General features: G+C 37.9%; 1 protein-coding gene across 1 annotated transcript in view; it reads right to left on the reverse strand.

Moving 5' to 3' along the window:
* Nucleotides 1-74: 74 nt before the first annotated feature.
* Nucleotides 75-17448, reverse strand: part of KIAA0556 (KIAA0556 ortholog) — a 61120-nt gene continuing 43746 nt past the window's right edge. Inside the window, exons 19-27 of the mRNA XM_009881948.1 lie at nt 15425-15590; nt 11062-11219; nt 10680-10744; nt 9380-9490; nt 7373-7512; nt 4749-4850; nt 3934-4094; nt 1523-1611; nt 75-130 (exon numbers count right to left, since the gene is read on the reverse strand). Coding sequence (XP_009880250.1) covers nt 75-130; nt 1523-1611; nt 3934-4094; nt 4749-4850; nt 7373-7512; nt 9380-9490; nt 10680-10744; nt 11062-11219; nt 15425-15590 — 1048 coding nt within the window. The remainder of the gene's footprint in view (nt 131-1522; nt 1612-3933; nt 4095-4748; nt 4851-7372; nt 7513-9379; nt 9491-10679; nt 10745-11061; nt 11220-15424; nt 15591-17448) is intronic.

A 17448-nucleotide genomic window follows, 5' to 3' on the forward strand; every position in this document is an offset into this window, starting at 1 on the left:
TAGATATCTTGGGGATCTAGATTGCAGTTATTTAGGGCTGGATGTATTCCGGACTTTCCAATCACAATCCCTTGTTATCTTTTCCTCCTCTGCAGTCCTTTTTCACACATGCAGGTTTTTGGACGCAAGGCTGTTAAGGAAAATTGAGTGCTGTTTTAAGACTGTACCTGTATTAACAGCGAAACCACACACTAAAATGAGGAAGAAACATACCCATTTCTCTCTTCATCCCAGAACGAAAGCAAGCTAAGCTACTCTTCTCAGTAATGTTTCTTACATTGACAGTGAGGGCTGCCAATTTTTTCACCGTCCCATGGAATCGCTCCCCTGTGGAATCTGGTCTGAATTCAATGTTGACACTGTTCTGAGCAGGAGGCTGGACTCTCCCTCGGGAGGGGACCCCCTGAGGTGTCCTCTAACCCAAACCATTCTACAAACCTACCTTATCAACCACCGCAGCTGATACCAGTAAGTACTACACAGGAGACATGGGGCAGGTGGCAATAGGCAACCCTCAACCTATGACTTCAGAGGCATTGTCTGTCCTCAATACTTGGAAAATAGACGTGACGGCTGTGGCAATGACAGCTGTTCTTTACTGGACATAGGGTATGTCTGCACTGGAACCCAGGATGTCACTACAACAGGCACAGAGATGTTCAAAATACTTTTGATGCAGCTAGTGCTAACACACTAACAACTTCGAAGCTGTATTTGTACAAGCAATGGCATTTCAAATCCTTCTCCTAAAGAACTGTTATTAAAAGCCATCAAACAATTTCTCTAACACTTTCTAGAGGAACTAATTGGAGAAAGTGTCATGCTCAGGAGAGAAAAACAATCATGAATATACCAGCTTGGCTGAGAATTTGTAATGTATTTAGGGAGCTATTCTGAGTAATTTACAATGAATGACTAGGACTCTTCAGACTATAAATACAATCTACTCTGTCTCCTTGGGAAAAAAAAAAAGAGGTTGTCTTTTTAATTATCACTTTGTAAGAGAAAAGACCAACCAGAAAGGCAGTGGGAGGAATAAAGCCAACATGTTTTCCCCCTTGTTACACTTATCGTGATTTTGGATTTGCTTGAGGAGAAACAAGCAGCTAGTTCTGAGAGACACATGCATCATCTCTAAAGCTGCTTAAAAGGCCAGTGGAGATGCAATGAGCCTATTATTCCAAAAAGCTATCTATGAACCTGCACAATTAACACCAGTTTTCAGCTTATCTTCACTCAGTTTCTTTCCTGAGGACTTCTGTGTATGTGTTGGTATAAGCTATGTCCACATATCATATACATCCTTGATTTATATCGTCCACTTTCAGATTTAGATATAGAATAAAAATCCATCAGAGTATGACATTCCAGGTTTGCCTTCCTATGGTAGAAAAAGTAGAGCTAAATATATAAAAGAGGTCTAAGTCTCCCCACTTTTCCCAGTTCAGGTCTATGACAACGTTCATTATCCAAACTGTCTCTAGAAAGCGAGCAGAAGAAAACTGCAGAAGACAGAACTAACCTGGATCAGCCACAACCTGCTTCTTTTTGCTGTTTGTGACAATCTCATTTTCGTTCATCATTTGTACATCCTGATCTCCCACGTGATTGCTGAAAAGATTAAAATCAGTACAACGGCCAAAATTATCAACACTGTGGAAAGTTTTGAGAGTCATGGAAAAAGTTACCACTTAAGTTATTTAGGTCCTGGAGGCAAAACAAAACTATGAAGCACAGCCACATTCTATGAGACTGTCTAGAAAGTGAAGGCATTCTGTCTGCATCCACCTGACTGATTTCTTGCCAGTTTTAATTAGTAGCATTCATTCAGGCACACATTCAAATATAAATATCATATTAACTCTACAATTTTCCTTCCTGCCTACAGAGCTTGAACCACATTAACCAAAGTGAGATTTTAAATCAGTGCTATACAAAGAGGGCATAAAAATCCCTGTAAGGAACTTAACACTGTTTTGTGATGTTGGTATAGTATTATCTGAAAATTTTCTAAACTAAACAAAATTTGTCTACTGTGACAAGTTTTGTTTGCAGGCTGCTGCAAAATTTTAACCATTTCTTTTTGGGAAAGAAGTAATACCTTCAAAGTTCAATTTAATTAAACAAATTACAAAAAAAAAAGCATGCTGAATTGAACGTTAAAGAAAATGTCACTAATAACATCTCCCTTTCACATAGACTAAAACAAAACATCCATGCCTTTGGAAAATAAGACGTGTATTTTTCTTCTCTCTACAAATACTGCACAGAATAGGTTTCTATTTTTGGAGGAAAAATGTAATGTCTCTCTGTCAGAGTGAAACAAGAGAACCAATACTGAAGTAAATCAGGACTTATGCTATTGATGACAATATCAGACTCAAGTTCAGGGTTCATAAAATATTGAACATGTGAAAGAACAGGTCAAAACCAAAAGTAACAATATATAAAAGCTCAAGAGCATTTTTAAAATGGAGGGATATTATCCAGCATGTAGTAAGGGATTTGTCTTCCATTGCTGAAGTACCCTGTATTTTAGTGAAAAAAAGGAAAAGAACGTTGCAAACCAGGCTAAGAAGAAAGACCTGCACAGAAGTCTAGAAGAGACGAGACTCAGCATGTTCTTGACTGAAAAACAGATAGTGCAGTTTGCATAACCCCAGAAGTATACCCCTCTTAAAACTAAATCAAAAGATCTATATCTTGTAAATATGTGCAAAGGAAGTTACGTGAAAAAAGATCTATGATTACAGCTGGTGCTTCTCTGCTTGCAATAAAATAACTTTACTCATAGAAAGATGTTAAGCTGATGAAAGTACAGGTTCATTTTTTCATCTCCTTTTTATATCCCACTGAAAAATTTCTCAAAACTTGTGTTTCCTCAAGACATTTTCATTTCAGTAACTTTTTCACATGAAAAATTGTTTACCTCCAAATTTTACCATGACAACACAGCCAGTTGTACAAAAACATGAGTCTAACAGAACACATCCAAACAATAATAATTTATTTCACCATCTGACAGTGGCCAACAGCTTATGCTTTAGAGACAGAGGTAAACGACCCCCATAGGCAAACGTGAACTGCTGTTCTTAATCGGGACAGCTTATGTTCCTTCTACTTATTTCTAAATATTTGAATATTCTTCTGAACAAATCATGCACCGTTTCTGAACGCAAAACTGTCACCTTTTTTACCAAGTGATGTATGTGCAAGACATTCTATTTGTTAGCAGTGCAATCTATAAGATAGTGTTTATTTCTAAGTTTTTGATTTTTCACTTTTTAATCTCATCTAAAATAAATTATTCTTTTAATCTTTATTTTCCTTGCTAGGGACTGTTTTTAGACCCTATCAGTCCTGACCTTCTAAACGTAAGTGCATTTTTCACCACATTTCATCATATTTTCTGTGAGATTGCCAACTTAGTGGTTTCAAAGTGTCATTCCTCTGAACGCAATTCATTTCTCATTTAAGAAGTTTATTATTTTAGAACATTTATAAAATGGTAGAATTCTGGTTCTTTAATTAGTGTCTGTGCCAAATCAGAGGACTCTTCTTTTCTTTTGGTGTTTGGTTCTTTTTCATTACCTTCCTTTCTTTTTTCCCTTCCGTGTAATATCACTGGGATTTATCATTTTTTCTCCAAGGAAGCCTAACTTCTTTCTTTTGTGTTTATTACTATAAGCTTCCATTAAAACATATGTAAATACGAGTAATGAATCCCAGTCAATGCTAAAAAATGCTTATGAATAAAGCTGGTAATTTGGTCCTAGTATCCAAAAAAACTACTCATTATTTCTCACTAAGTGAGGCCGAGTATGCTTTGGAAGGGAATTTTCTGTAGCAATGAACATACTGCTGACATTAGTCACGTAAAAACATTTTTTGAAAACTAAGATTCTTTCTTCCAATCAAGATCCACTCACGTACCTAATAACAGTTCTCTTCTCCTGATGGCAAATCTTCTCATCATCTGTGAAGAGAATGGTATGATACGGGACCACTGGATCACAGGTTGGCAGGATGCCCGACACTACATGGTTCACCATATCCAGAATCCCATTGTAGACAAGCAAGTCATCCACCAGAAGCTAAAGAGATTCAAGAAACAAACAAAACATCTAAAAATTAGGCATTGCTTTCAGCAGTTGTTTCTCTCAATTAACTAGAAATCATTTTGCCCAATTTGTTTCATAAGTCTGGCCATTAGTCTAACTTTTCTTCCTTATAACTTCCATTTCTTTCTATTGGCTGCTGGGGTTTGATTATTCTTTTTTCCAAGCTTTTGTCTTCTCGCCGATGCTTCTAATGCAGCTTTCAAGGAGGTAATTAAAAATGTATTTCGTGTTTTACATAATTGCCATTCTATTAACTGGAGTGAATCACTCTTAAATCTAGGAATTAATGAATCTCACCTCACTTCAGCTGTCTAAAACTGGGGTTTGGAGTTTAAATGAGTCTTCCAGGCCTGCTCTATAGTCACTGGAGAAAGGAAAGCATTATCCTATCTTAAGACAATTATCTAAGAAAAATAATCAGGTAAAGTCTTCTTTCCCTGGACAAGAAAGGGAGGACAGATGACTGGCACAGATTAGTCATTTTAATACTAAATGCAAAGCTAAGTGAGATGAATCCCATCCTTTGAGATTATATGGAATCACACTCCAGTAAACTGTAAGAATAAGTACAGAAATCAAGCAAGCTGACTCACCAGAACATACAAAATGCACACAAAAATTACTTACACCAAATTCTTTCACACCTCTCTGAGGTGTTTTGGCATAATTCCATAACTTGATCATTGACACAGTAGTAGGTACATCAAAAATGACATATACCCTATTCACCTGTAAAAGAAAACTCATTTATATTTAACAGCACAAATTCCCCAAAGAAATGAAATTCTCATGCACGTTGCAACAGAACAGGTCTGTATTTAAAGAGATCTAGCTAGAGGACAGATAACTGATGCTAAGGATGTAAGTTCAGCTATCATGTCTGTTGATAATTCACAGATGCTGTCTCTAACCCAGAGCTGTCCTCTCAAATGTACGTGTAACTCATCAGAAGACGACATCTACACCTGAGCTTGTCATCCTGGACTGCTAGTCAAGAGACACTTTTAATGAGTATTTCATCAACCAAATAGAGACACGTGCTTCAGGATAAGACAAGCTGGTGTTCTGTTCCGTCCCATTCCATTCCGATCAAATACAAATGGAATCCACCTTTCCATTGCAAGGCTAAAATTTCTTCTGTATCCCGACTTTGAAAGCTCTCGCGGAAATTTTGCAAGTTTTGTGTAAGGTGCACTAATAGGACTATAAAGAAAATTCTCCAGCTGCTTGCTAAACGGTTATTGCTTGAGTACTGTTCATTTTACTTTCAGTGACATTAATGTCAAGATGTTAAGACCAAAGATTAGGCTGTAGGTAACCAATCTTGCCTGTTACAGTTAATGCTATCTCTATTCCTTTTATGAGCTACTATATCAACTTTGGGCCAAAATATCTTAAGCTTCAGCTCTAACATCCTCTGAAGTTTTAATCCTTTGATGCACTGGAGAAGATATTGTTAGTTGTATTAAATCATTATGGGGTTTTTTTACTGAGCAAAGAAAGGTAGATGTGATCGATAGAAATGTTTATATCTGTGATTTTGCAGAAGACAATTTGGGCATAGTCTCCAATAGCAATTAGTCTTACAGCAAATGGTAAATTTGATGGAAAATACATCCAAACAAATAAAATGACAATCAGTAAAAAGGGAACAAAGAATTTAAATTGTACTTACATTAGTAATAAATATGCAAGAGACAAAAAGTCTTTTGGAATTAGAAAGGAAGAGATATTTTGAAAGGAAAAGAAAGGCTTTAATATAAAATTTCCTTAAAGCTTTCGAATCTGTCAATATAGCAAAGAGTTAAATCAGCTTTCCAGGCAAGCGGCAAGTTTCAAAGCAGCCTAGCAATGAGGATTTAAGTATAGAGAAGCTTTGGTTCAGCATCCCAACTACAGAGGATGGTCATGAATAGGCTGACTGCTTAATCCCGTTGCACTTCCTGGCTGTACAACCATGCCATGGAAGATGGAAGAGAGAAAAGTACTATGTGGATCTTGAAAAGGTATAATTTGCTACAGTTTAAGGACAGAAAGCACCATTAAATTGATTACTCTTCCCTCCTGCACATCACACTTTATCAATTTACCCTTTTAATACCAATATCTTATGTTCTTCTACAGTACTTTGGTGTCAGACATAACACCACGAAACAGTGTTTGCATCTGTGTTAGAACTCCAGATACTGTTATTTTCCTTTTGGCAAAATGAAGCAGCCTCTGCAAGCATGTCTTTTACAAGGACATGAGCAAATTCAGATGGTTGTCAAATCACTCGTTCATGATGTTATAATGGGTATCTGAGCATCCCACCAAATTAATTACCAGGATTCAAGATGTGGGATCTACACAGTAGGAGCGTCAAGCATTACACAGACCTTCCACTTCCCTAAGAAATGCAAGTGGTCAGTACTCCCAAGTATACTTAAAAGCTTTATCTTAATTATACCCACTGCTTTACAGTATACAATGATATATGAAGTATTTTCAAAATTGACTTAATTCTTTGCCTTTAATATTCTAATTAGTTACTGTAACATATGGAGCAAGACTTTTTCCAACACAGTAAGCTACAAGATATCGCATGTCAGGTTTACAGTTTGTTACTTTTGAAATCCACCTTCTTCTAAGAAATAAATACATTTTAATTATGTCCATAACGGGCCCATAAAAAAATGTCCTCTCCCAAAACAAAGTCAGGACTCATCTAAGTTTATCTACGTTTCCTGTCTAGATACTCGATACCCCATAATTTAAACATGGGGCTTCTAGAAGGGCTGGATCACTTGGGGCCTTAGGACATGAAATACTAAGTCTGTCATCTCTAATTTATGAATTTGAATTCAACACGAATAATGAGATTAAAAAATTCTCACTGCTGGAGCAACATTCATTGCTTTTTGTAAAAATGAATTTAAGATCCCAGTCGGCTCCCATTTGAGAGGTGTTTATTGCACAAAACACACGTATTAAATTCCTTTGTCAGTATCCTTATCATAGTAACTGAAAAAAACTTCTACGCTAGCCTTGGAAATCCTTCTGCTGTTGCACCATGGAGACAGAAGATTACAAACCTGGGAAATCTATGCTGCTGCGATCTGTGCAGTGACGAGCAAATGGAATAAAAAGAACTCCTTCTAAAAGGCAGTGATTTAGCATCATTTACTAATATCAAAGTTACCTTAAAATTATGTATGCTTCCAGCTACATCTATGCACATCACTAAAATGGAATGAAAAGGGAAAATGTACCAAACCAGGAAGAACTGGTGCAAGCCACATATGTCTGCCATCGGTTGTGTCATTTACTCTGTCAATGAGTTTGTCTGGAGTTCGGATGTCTCCAGATACATCTTCTAAAATGTTGACACTATCTGGAAAAGCAGCAATATCTGAAAAAAAACTTTAAGCGTAAATAACCAAAGAAGACATTTCAGAAACACTGTATTTAAAAGTTCACGCTTGCTCTCCCAGAGCAAGAGTGTACCACTCATGGGATCCACTACAGTAGTAAAACTTAAAAATACTCCAAGTACTTCATATAGGTAGCTGAGGAATTTGGGAGTACATTTTTAAAAGCAGGACAACCCTTACAGATTCTGGCATTCAAAATTATTTTTTAAATAGGAACAAATTAACTAGCTGCATTTAATTTATTTTCAAATATTTATTTATGACTTCATTGATAAAGTTCCCTTAACAGGAACAGGCACTTCCCAGCTTTTTTTGTGACAAAGCCACATGTTTTTAGCACAAACTTGTGAAAAGTCCTCATATGAAACAGATCTCAAGAAAAGTATCCTTGCAGGAGGTAGTCATCAGTCAGACCAGGTTTTGCTTGAGTTCCTCAAGGTTTGTGATAAAAATCAGTAACTGTCTAAGAAGGCCTTCTTTCAGTTCTTTGAGATGGAAAGATTAAACCTTCTACTGAACAGGCTTTCTAGGTAACCAGATTTTCTGTGAGAGAACGTTTACGTTAAAACCATATGTATGTTAAAGACATACAAAGAAATTTGGATGGATGGCACTGTCTTCAGAACTATAAATCCCTAGCAATCCAGTTGGAGGGACACTAAATTCCCCTTGTCGTGCTCTCTAAAAGGCCCGAGTCTGTAAGTATTTATAAAGAATTTAAGGAATAACACAGCAATGCCTCAACCGTTTAAGAAAACCTTGCTCCAGACTCAGTATTGAATTATCACATTTAGTACTGCACTAAGACAAATGTGCTCTTTTGGGGATCCTGATATACCCAAAGCAGCACTACTGCACAGGCAGGATCAGGTGATCACTCAAAATGAGCTTAGGCATCTTTACCTGGCATTGCACTGTACTGTAAAGACATGCCACTTAAAAGCTAAGTTAAAGTTTCCCTGTTCTTAAAAACAATCTGTTATCACTTTTCAATTTCAAAATGCTTCTTCTGCGTTACTGATGTTTCAAGTTCATCATGCATCACACATGATACAAATAAAAATAGCTCTCAGGAAAGAGCCTTTATTACCTTTTTCATTGTATCCTCTATTTATTAGGCAACGAGGATCCTTAGAGGCATACAATTCATGCAGCTACCATGCTTTTAATCTAGTTGGCTAAGAAACCCCATTTCTTCCACGTGCCTGAACTACATGAATTATACGTTGGGGTATGAAGCTTTCAGCTCTTAAGAGACTTCAGCTGATACACTGAGCACTGAGGTGTAACCCTGATGACCATGAATCTTTCAAACACGTCCTTCATTCCCTCTGTTGGTTACCCAGGGAACATTGAATCAAATTCAGTCTCAGCCCTTATCTTCTCGACTGGATCGGGTGTCTAGAATAGCCTAAGGCTCCAGAACAAGATTTATGAAAAATTTCTTTCCTGTGGCACAATGAAAGATTCCATAACAAAGTACTGAGCTCAACCTTTTCTTATGAATTTATAGCTCATCAAACTTTCTGGTCCTTTCATGCTATAGAGGAAATAAATGTTGATAGCAAAAAATATCATATCCTTCTTAAGCCTTCCCTTCTCTAACCTTGTCCTGCTTTGCTGGTGCATCCCATTCAGAGAAGAAATGTTCGGAAAGCATACAGAATACATTAAAACATATGGAAACAAGTATCACCATGCAAATATAGAGAAATACAAGCAGTGTAACCGCATGGGATAAACCGGCAATTTGGAAGAAGTAGCAAGTGATGCCATGTGATAATTTGCCAGGGAGCAAACTGTGCATCTGGAAGGGATAGAGGCGCTTGGTCAGCAGAAGGATACTGTTCTCAGTTAGTAAGATTTGGTCTCCGTGTTCATTAAACAACTCAAGTCCATTCAAACCAATGTAGTATGGATCACCCCAACTTGTCAGAAGCTGAAACTGGAAAACAACTAAAAAGCAAAAAGGAATTAAGGAAAATTTTGATACTGATACTTTGTCCTGACTATTTAATTTGCAGTTTCAAAAATTATTGTGCAGTCCACATCTCGATGACAGACACTCTTATTTGCAGTTTAGGAGAGTGAAAAAAGATCTGGTTTTCCCTTCTGACTTCACTATGTCTTAAACCTCTCTGAATAAACTATTTTATTCTAAGACAAGCAGTCTGCATTTTCTATGACTGATAATACACACAAATGAACATCTGCAGGTAGCACAACTAGGTAAAAGTCTATCTATACATATGTTTACATGTATACATGTTCACATATATATGTACGTTCACATACGTTCTTCCATCAGATGAAGAACTACAGAATTTTTTTACTGTGTGTCTTACCTTCTTGTACACTGCAACTTATTAACACCACAGCTCCTGTTTGGAGCCTTTACTGTCTTCTTGTGTTTCTTGAATATGCCTTTGCCTGGTTGTGAATTATACGGGTGGTAACCAGTCAGCAAACATGCCCCTAAACTGAATGGCAGAAAACGTAATGATGGAGTCTGTGCTGTCCATTTCCCTAATGGAGCACTCGTGTGTATCTCTTTGCTCTACCCAGACGTTGATTTTCGTGAAACCAGCAGAAATTAGTATTGCTGAGAGCTCATTGTCTCCAAACTTGGTTAGAATAGCCTAATTGAATTAAAAGGCCTGTCAAATAGATGGATGGCATGACAGTAAGTATTATCACAAAAGGCTGTGCTTATCTAGGAAAACTTAAGCTTAAAAAGCCAACAACATTAAGAAAAATGGCAAAGATATTACACAGTTCTGGTCAGCCTTAATAAAGATATGAGACAAACATTCAAAGATATGCAAAAATACAAAGACTACTTCCAAGTTTGATAGGCCGGTTGGATACTGCGCTAACAGACCTCTAGCTCCAGCGTGGATGGATTATAAAAGGCAGGAGAAAAACTTTTCAGAGTATCTGACAACTGGTCACACATTCATAAATTATGTTCCATTTATTTATTCTTAATTCATACTTAATGGAAGCCTTTCTCATATTCTTGGTATCTTGTTAATTTCTTGAAGCACCAGAAATTGTTGGATTCAAAAAGCTCAGGACTTATAACCGTAGTATATAACGCTAAGATATTCTATATGACAAGTAAGAAAATGACAGAGAAGGATACAACCACATGGCATTAACGGTGCTTCGTAGTCCATACTAGCTTGTTCCATTCTCTTTGAACCAGTCCTGCCAAAAAACCCAAGACAAAACAGCTTCTTCAGGTACCTTTGGCTCATTCAGAAAAGAACAAAATCAAAGAACTAAGCCTCCACAAACACCACCACCCAACCCCTCCACCTGTGATTATGGACTAGACTATCCTCTCATCTCAATAAAACCTGTTTGACAGAATATAATTAAAACCCAATGAAACGTTTTGCTCTCATTGCTTCATATTTTCATCCAGGTGCCTCATACAATTGGCTTCAACAGAGAATATGAAAAGGATGCTAAACAGTTAAGAGAAACTGTGTGGTTCAGATAGCAAAAACATCTTACTTTACCTCCTTTGTGCTTTATTACTCAGCTGAGGCTGCAGATAGTCCAGAAAGATAATTTCTTGGGCAAAGTCAAAATGGCAGTTGCCTGGTCCCTTGCGGATAAGGAAGCCCTCTGGCGGGGAGATGCTGTGACCATCCAGCAACACATGGACTACCTTAGCCTTGTTTAAAATAACATAAGGTAAGATTACATGACACGACACTACATTACATAAAATAAAATAGATCCAAAACAATTGCATTCACTTCAGAGGTTGAAACAATTTCAATAATTTTTTGTATTTTTTCATTCCTCTATAGTATGACACTCTTCGGCAAAAGAAAGCCTAAACCCACAGATACCAGTTGCAACCCGTAGTGTACAATTCAGAGCATCATAGCTGACATTGATGGGGACGGGAGAGGTGAGGATTTGGGGGGGAAAAAAAAAAGAAGTATTGAAGAGATCCTTCAATTACTGCATCTCACTAGATCTCAGCAAACTGAAGCTTCCTTTCTTCACTGAAAGGGTTGTCGAGCACTGGAACAGGCTGCCCAGGGAAGTGGCTGAGTCACCATCCCTGGAGATATTTAAAAGATGCAGTGTAGAAGTGGCGCTGAGGGATATGGTTTAGTGGTGGACTTGGCAGTGTCAGGTGCACAGTTGCACACGATGATCTTAAAGGTTTTTTCCAACCTAAATGATTCTATGATTCCTGAGCCTGCAGCAATACATACACATACCGACAGAATGGAGAGACTCGGCTTTCACGTCAGCGTATGTCGCAAAGGTGATTTGAGGAGACAGTTAGAGTCATCATGCACCCGAATGCACTGCTAGATCAGGCCCAACTGCTCAGCCCCGGCTGAAGCTACCCTTTAAGAAATCACATAGCCTGGTGCTCTCTCGAGAGCAGACTCTTTCGTGCCTGTTGCATTTATAGAGAGCCTGTATTTCACCAGTTTTATTTATCTTTGTGGCTGGAGGCACTTGGACTTTTCCAGGATCACACCAACCCATATACCAAGCAGCACTGTATGTAACCTAAGGGCATATGAATAAAGAAGAGGCACCTGTATCGGGCAGAAATAATTGAGCCTTGTCCACATCCCAGATGCATGCACGTTGTACACAATCGCTGAAGATTAAACTAAATAATTCAGGCATACTTATTCAGATGATGCAGGAGTCCTGGCCCCTTCACCCTCCCCCAGTAGCACCATCTGGTGTTGTGCGCATGATCCCAGTCACATAACAATCCAATCATGCAGCAACAATTATCCCCGCTTCTTGCCCCGAAATATGTTAAATATAACTTAATGTTAATCACAAGCAGCATTTATTGCACCGAGTCTTTCACTAACTACTGGTTAAGAAGGAATAATACCTGTAAAACATAACAAGATGGCCTTATAACTGGCACTATGATTAAAGCTTGCTGATTAATGGACTGAACCAAAATAGATTCATTACCTAGCAAAAGACAATTTAGTCTAAAGGTAATGGGAGTCAGTTTTCTAATTTTTGGATTTTATACTTACTGATGTATATACAATAATTTGAGGTTAACTTAGTTTTGTATGCAAATACTTAATTTTCATTATTAGGATTTCTATTAAAATATACATGCAGGATTTACAGTTAAAATTCCCCTTTCGGGTGTCTATCTGAGAAGAACTTAAAAACATTCAGAGTTTTCTGCAAAGCCTGTATATATGTATTATCAGTGACCTGATATTCGTAACAGTTCTCGTATTTGTAAACGATTTTTTATTCAATCAGAATTTTAGTAAGTTACACATGCAATATCCCAAAAGCAAGTAATTTTCAGGAAGATATTTTTTTTTTGTACGCAAATATTTCTTGATTTGAAAATCTCGGGTGTTGTACTAGACTGGAGGAGGTGCTCAGTTCATTTCCCAACAGCAGGAAAATTAATTAGGCGGGAATATTTGTATGAGTGCCAAGTATGGAGAAAGAACTATGTCCGGTTTCATCTTTAATACGCTTGGGAGCAAAGAAAGGAAATATCCTTTTCATATCAGCAACTCTTCTGCATACCCCTTTCCAGCTGAATCAGTCTGCCAGGCTAAGGAGAGGAAGTGAAAACCCACTGAAATACACTTTAGTTTAGGAAACACATATTGAATGGGAAGTCTGGAGACTGAGAGATGAAATCTTACCTATTATACCACAGCTGCTTATATTTATGTGCCCTTTACAGCCCTCATTTCTAAGTAATTTTCATCATCTGAGAAGGCACTCAACCATCACACATAGCATTTTACAAATCGCATAACAAAGCTTTCACAAGGTAATTTTTCTTAGAGCTGGAAATAGCACACAAGCCTTCACTTTGACATTTCATTGCCATTACCCTCTCATATGAAAGCTGTGAATAGAATCCACCAGTCTACAGCTGCCTAGCAAATCATTACATCTCATACCCGGGGACTGTTTCTTCGAAGGAACAGCAATACTTCAGGAGACAGATGTTGCGATGCCCTGGGTTTACAGTCTAAAGCCTCTTTACTGTGACCCAGCAGATACCCTGCATCTTCAGTTTTCCAAATAATTTATTTCATCCTTTTACAGGACTGCAGGCGTGAACTCCTCATTTAAATCGTACCCACTAACTGTTATGGGACTTACAGGTGTGCCACCTGCATGCATACTTTATCAGACTCGCCTCTTTTTTCTACCTAGCAAAATAAACTGTGAAAATATACCTTCCCTTCTTTCTTGGTTTGGCCTTCAAAGTCCAAATTCCATTTTAGAGATCTCGCTATTTCTTTCCTTCCTTTAATAACTGAGACATATATACAAGGAGTTGATTTGGTATGAATATTCATGTTCAAACTTTTCTCCCCTGCTCTGCCTTGGAGAAGCTCGGGCTGCTTACAACGGTAGTGAAAAACACTCATCACCATGTCATATTGTATTTTGTACATAGAATCATAGAAAGATTTAGGTTGTCTCCAATAACAGCTCCTTCTCAGAGCAAAGCAGCTTGCAAAGCAAAATCAAGTTGCTCTGGGCCTTGTCAAATTTAGTTTTGAAAGTCTCCCATCACTGCATACTGTCCCAGAGCACTCTCACAGGGAAGAGTCCTTTCCTTACGCGGAAGTGTATCAATAAAAACCCCTAGTTGTTATACAGGGGTTGTGTTTAGGTGGTAAGCTCAACATGCTCCTGAACCCTCTCGTGTGTCAAACATGTTGGGTTAATGCAATATATTACAAAATCGGATGCCATATATTAAAATCTCTAGACCAACTGTCGCTTAAATGAAAGATCTCGCGCTCTGCCCCCCTGGGAGTCTTTGGCACACAACTGATATTAAAAGATGACAGGGCTCTGTTGTGGACAGGGAACACCTCCTATTTATGCAGTGTTCATGTTAAAGCAATTCCTGGAAGGTAAATTTACACAGAGAAGCAGTTCTGCAAGTTTCACCACTATCTTGCCCAGTCCTATGAAGGATCCATGCCTCCAACTTCAATTTCAGATTTTTTTTTCCAGAACTTTGCTGATCCTTTTTGTCCCATCTCTCTCTAGTTTAATACATACCAACATGTTTCTTGTTATCTACTGACTGAGTTTGAACATCAAGAATGCAACAGCTGTATGTGAAAGAGAAGATCTGGAAACAAATGGATTCATAAATTTTCTGTGCAGTGAACAGCTACTGCTTCTTCATTATCACTACAAGTGCATGTACAGCTTCTGAGAGAAAACAGGGAAACGAGGGACAGCCAAACTCAGAGTGCCAGCAAGACCTAACATGATCTCCAACAGGTGTCGATTGCCAGGCAATTCCAAGAATTCAGTATGAAAAAAAATATAACTATCTGGAAAAAGAAGAGAGGAGGTATGTTATACAATTTTAGCTAAACTACTGTAGCCAAACTGAAGATGTCAACTTTCCCTGATAAATGTTACAGTTCTAGAGACTCTTCTTGTTTCTTGGAAAAGGTAGTATTGATTGACTGGCCTTCCGTAACTTACCTAAACAGAATTTCAGTAGGAGAAGTGTCCTTGTTCTATCATTCCTTGTGTTTCAGGAAACAAAGAACCATTTGGTAGGCCTACATACTGAGAGGATACCACTTCAGAATCATATATCTTGAAAATAATATGTGCTATTGTATGTGTCTCTTAGAAAAATCAGCTGTGAAGATTTCTTTAAAACATTTCTGGCTTTTTTTCAATATTTGCTGTTTGTGGAGACAGAAATGCATTATACCTGCCACAAAATTCAGACTCAGACAATCTAGAAAGATTTATGGTGTTCCATTTAGGCAGCTATATTCATTCATCACAGCACCAATTTTCCAATGCACTGCTGTATATTTTTGCTGGCAGTGCTCCTTTTCTTTTACTTACCCCTCTATAGGTATCCTCCGGAGATTTATTATAGTTCCAGAAGCGAAGCCCTGCAATACTTTCAATTTTATCAAAATGGATTGTGAGCAGATGATCTTCTCCAAAAGAGAAGGGAATAAGCCACATATGGTCATCCTCTACTGTGATATTAGTCCCATCTATTAACCTAGAAAGAGAAAAATCCATTAGCTGCAAAAAAGGGAAAGCTTGCTTTTCTCAGGAAAATCAGGTACTTTACTAGGTGTTAATTTTTTTTCTGTATGCCACTTCCAGCTTCCAGGGCTTACTGTGCCCATGTGCATGCAATTAAAAAGCACAGTAAACCTCAAAAATGATACACAATTGTTCAATTAAAGACAGCAGGGGGAGAAAAAAAAACCACAGTATTTCCTTTAGTTGGGTAAAACTGAAGGAGGTACCTAAGAAGAAAGCCAGAAAAATCCTTAGGTTTTCCCTGTGTGAACAGGGGCCAGCACAGGAAAGCTGAACTACCCTTTGTACCAAAATGGCCAAAGGCAAAACTCTAAGGCCCAGACACGTTATAACTTATTAATATAGTGCCATGCCTAAACTAGCGTATCTGGCACTCGGCAGCGTGTTACTATGCCAACGCAACTATACTGAATCCGACAAGGAGCTGGATGGCAGCTGGATAACCCAGAGAAGAAGCAGAGTTTGTTCACATCCTTCTTCATGCAGTCAGGCACATTCCTCCTTTTTCATAAAGCTTTCTACCAGCACGACAAAGTCTTTTCATCAGAGCACAGACTTGAGGCTGACTAGATAAAGAGAATTCCATTATTTCCTCATCCTGACTTTATATTCTTCTACCACAAACTACAGCATACAAAATGGAGTAGAGAAGAATATGAACTAATTGTCCACTATAATTACTTTGGTACACTGCCCTCTGTACTTACTATTTATTTAAAAGTTTAATGGAAGAATGAGTGCCAGACTTGGCAGTTCCTTAAAGAAAAAGATTTGAATAATGACTGTTTCACAGAGGAACCGATTAGGTAGCCCATGACAGAAGATATAATCCTTGATTTGGTCCTGAATAATACACAGGACCTATTCCAAATGCTACAGTTGAAGAGCACTGTAGTGTACTCAAATACAACATGAAATATCAAAAGCCAAAAAAAGCCCCTATTTCTTGTGCCCAAGAAGGTTCTTAAGCAAAAATTATGAAGTACATCAAAAAAGAAAGGAGCAACAAAATAAAATCATGACACGCAGCAGCGAGAATACTTAGGGATATCATACTGGAAGCACAGAACAAATGTATTGTGCTTACTAAGAAAGATGTTAGAAAGAGGGAGAACTTGAAAAATCAAAGCCAGCCTGGCTCAGTGGCAGGATAAAGAAAGTTATTACAAGCCATCTTTCAACAAAATTCATGATCGAAAAACCCTAAATTGATAGGATCATAAACTCTGAAAGACTAAATGTGGATGCACAGGCCAAAAAGAGTATGAAGACTAGCAAGGAAAAGGTACCATAAATAAAATTCCTCAGATATATCAGGAGCAGAAAGCCTGCCAGAAATTCTGTAGGATCAACAGATGACTAGGCTGTAAAAGGAGCATTCAGAGAAGATAAGACACCAACAGAAAGGCTAAATGAACTCTTTGTGTCTGGGTCATCATGGCGGATCATGGAGAGACTCCACAACCAGAATCTCTTCATCACAGGGGAACTCATGGGAAGATATCTTAGATCTTGATGCCTACAGAAGAGATTTTCATACAACTAGGCAGAAGAACTGAGGAATTATATATAAGCAAGCTTGACAAGTGTATTAGTCAGATTAGCAGAAATTACAAAGAACAGAGTTAGCGTACATACAGATGAACACAAGATTCTAAAGGAAGTCTCAACAAAGACTTTGAAAAGAGAAGTCCTAATTCATAAACCTATTCACAGACAATAAACATGCCAGAGAACAGGATTACAACTGAAGATACCCTTTAAAATGGACATATGACTCAGAAACAACACGATGCAGCTTCAATAACAAC

The sequence above is a fragment of the Charadrius vociferus genome, unplaced genomic scaffold (genome assembly GCF_000708025.1).
Source record: "Charadrius vociferus isolate BGI_N301 unplaced genomic scaffold, ASM70802v2 scaffold593, whole genome shotgun sequence".
NCBI classification, from domain to species: Eukaryota; Metazoa; Chordata; class Aves; order Charadriiformes; family Charadriidae; genus Charadrius; species Charadrius vociferus.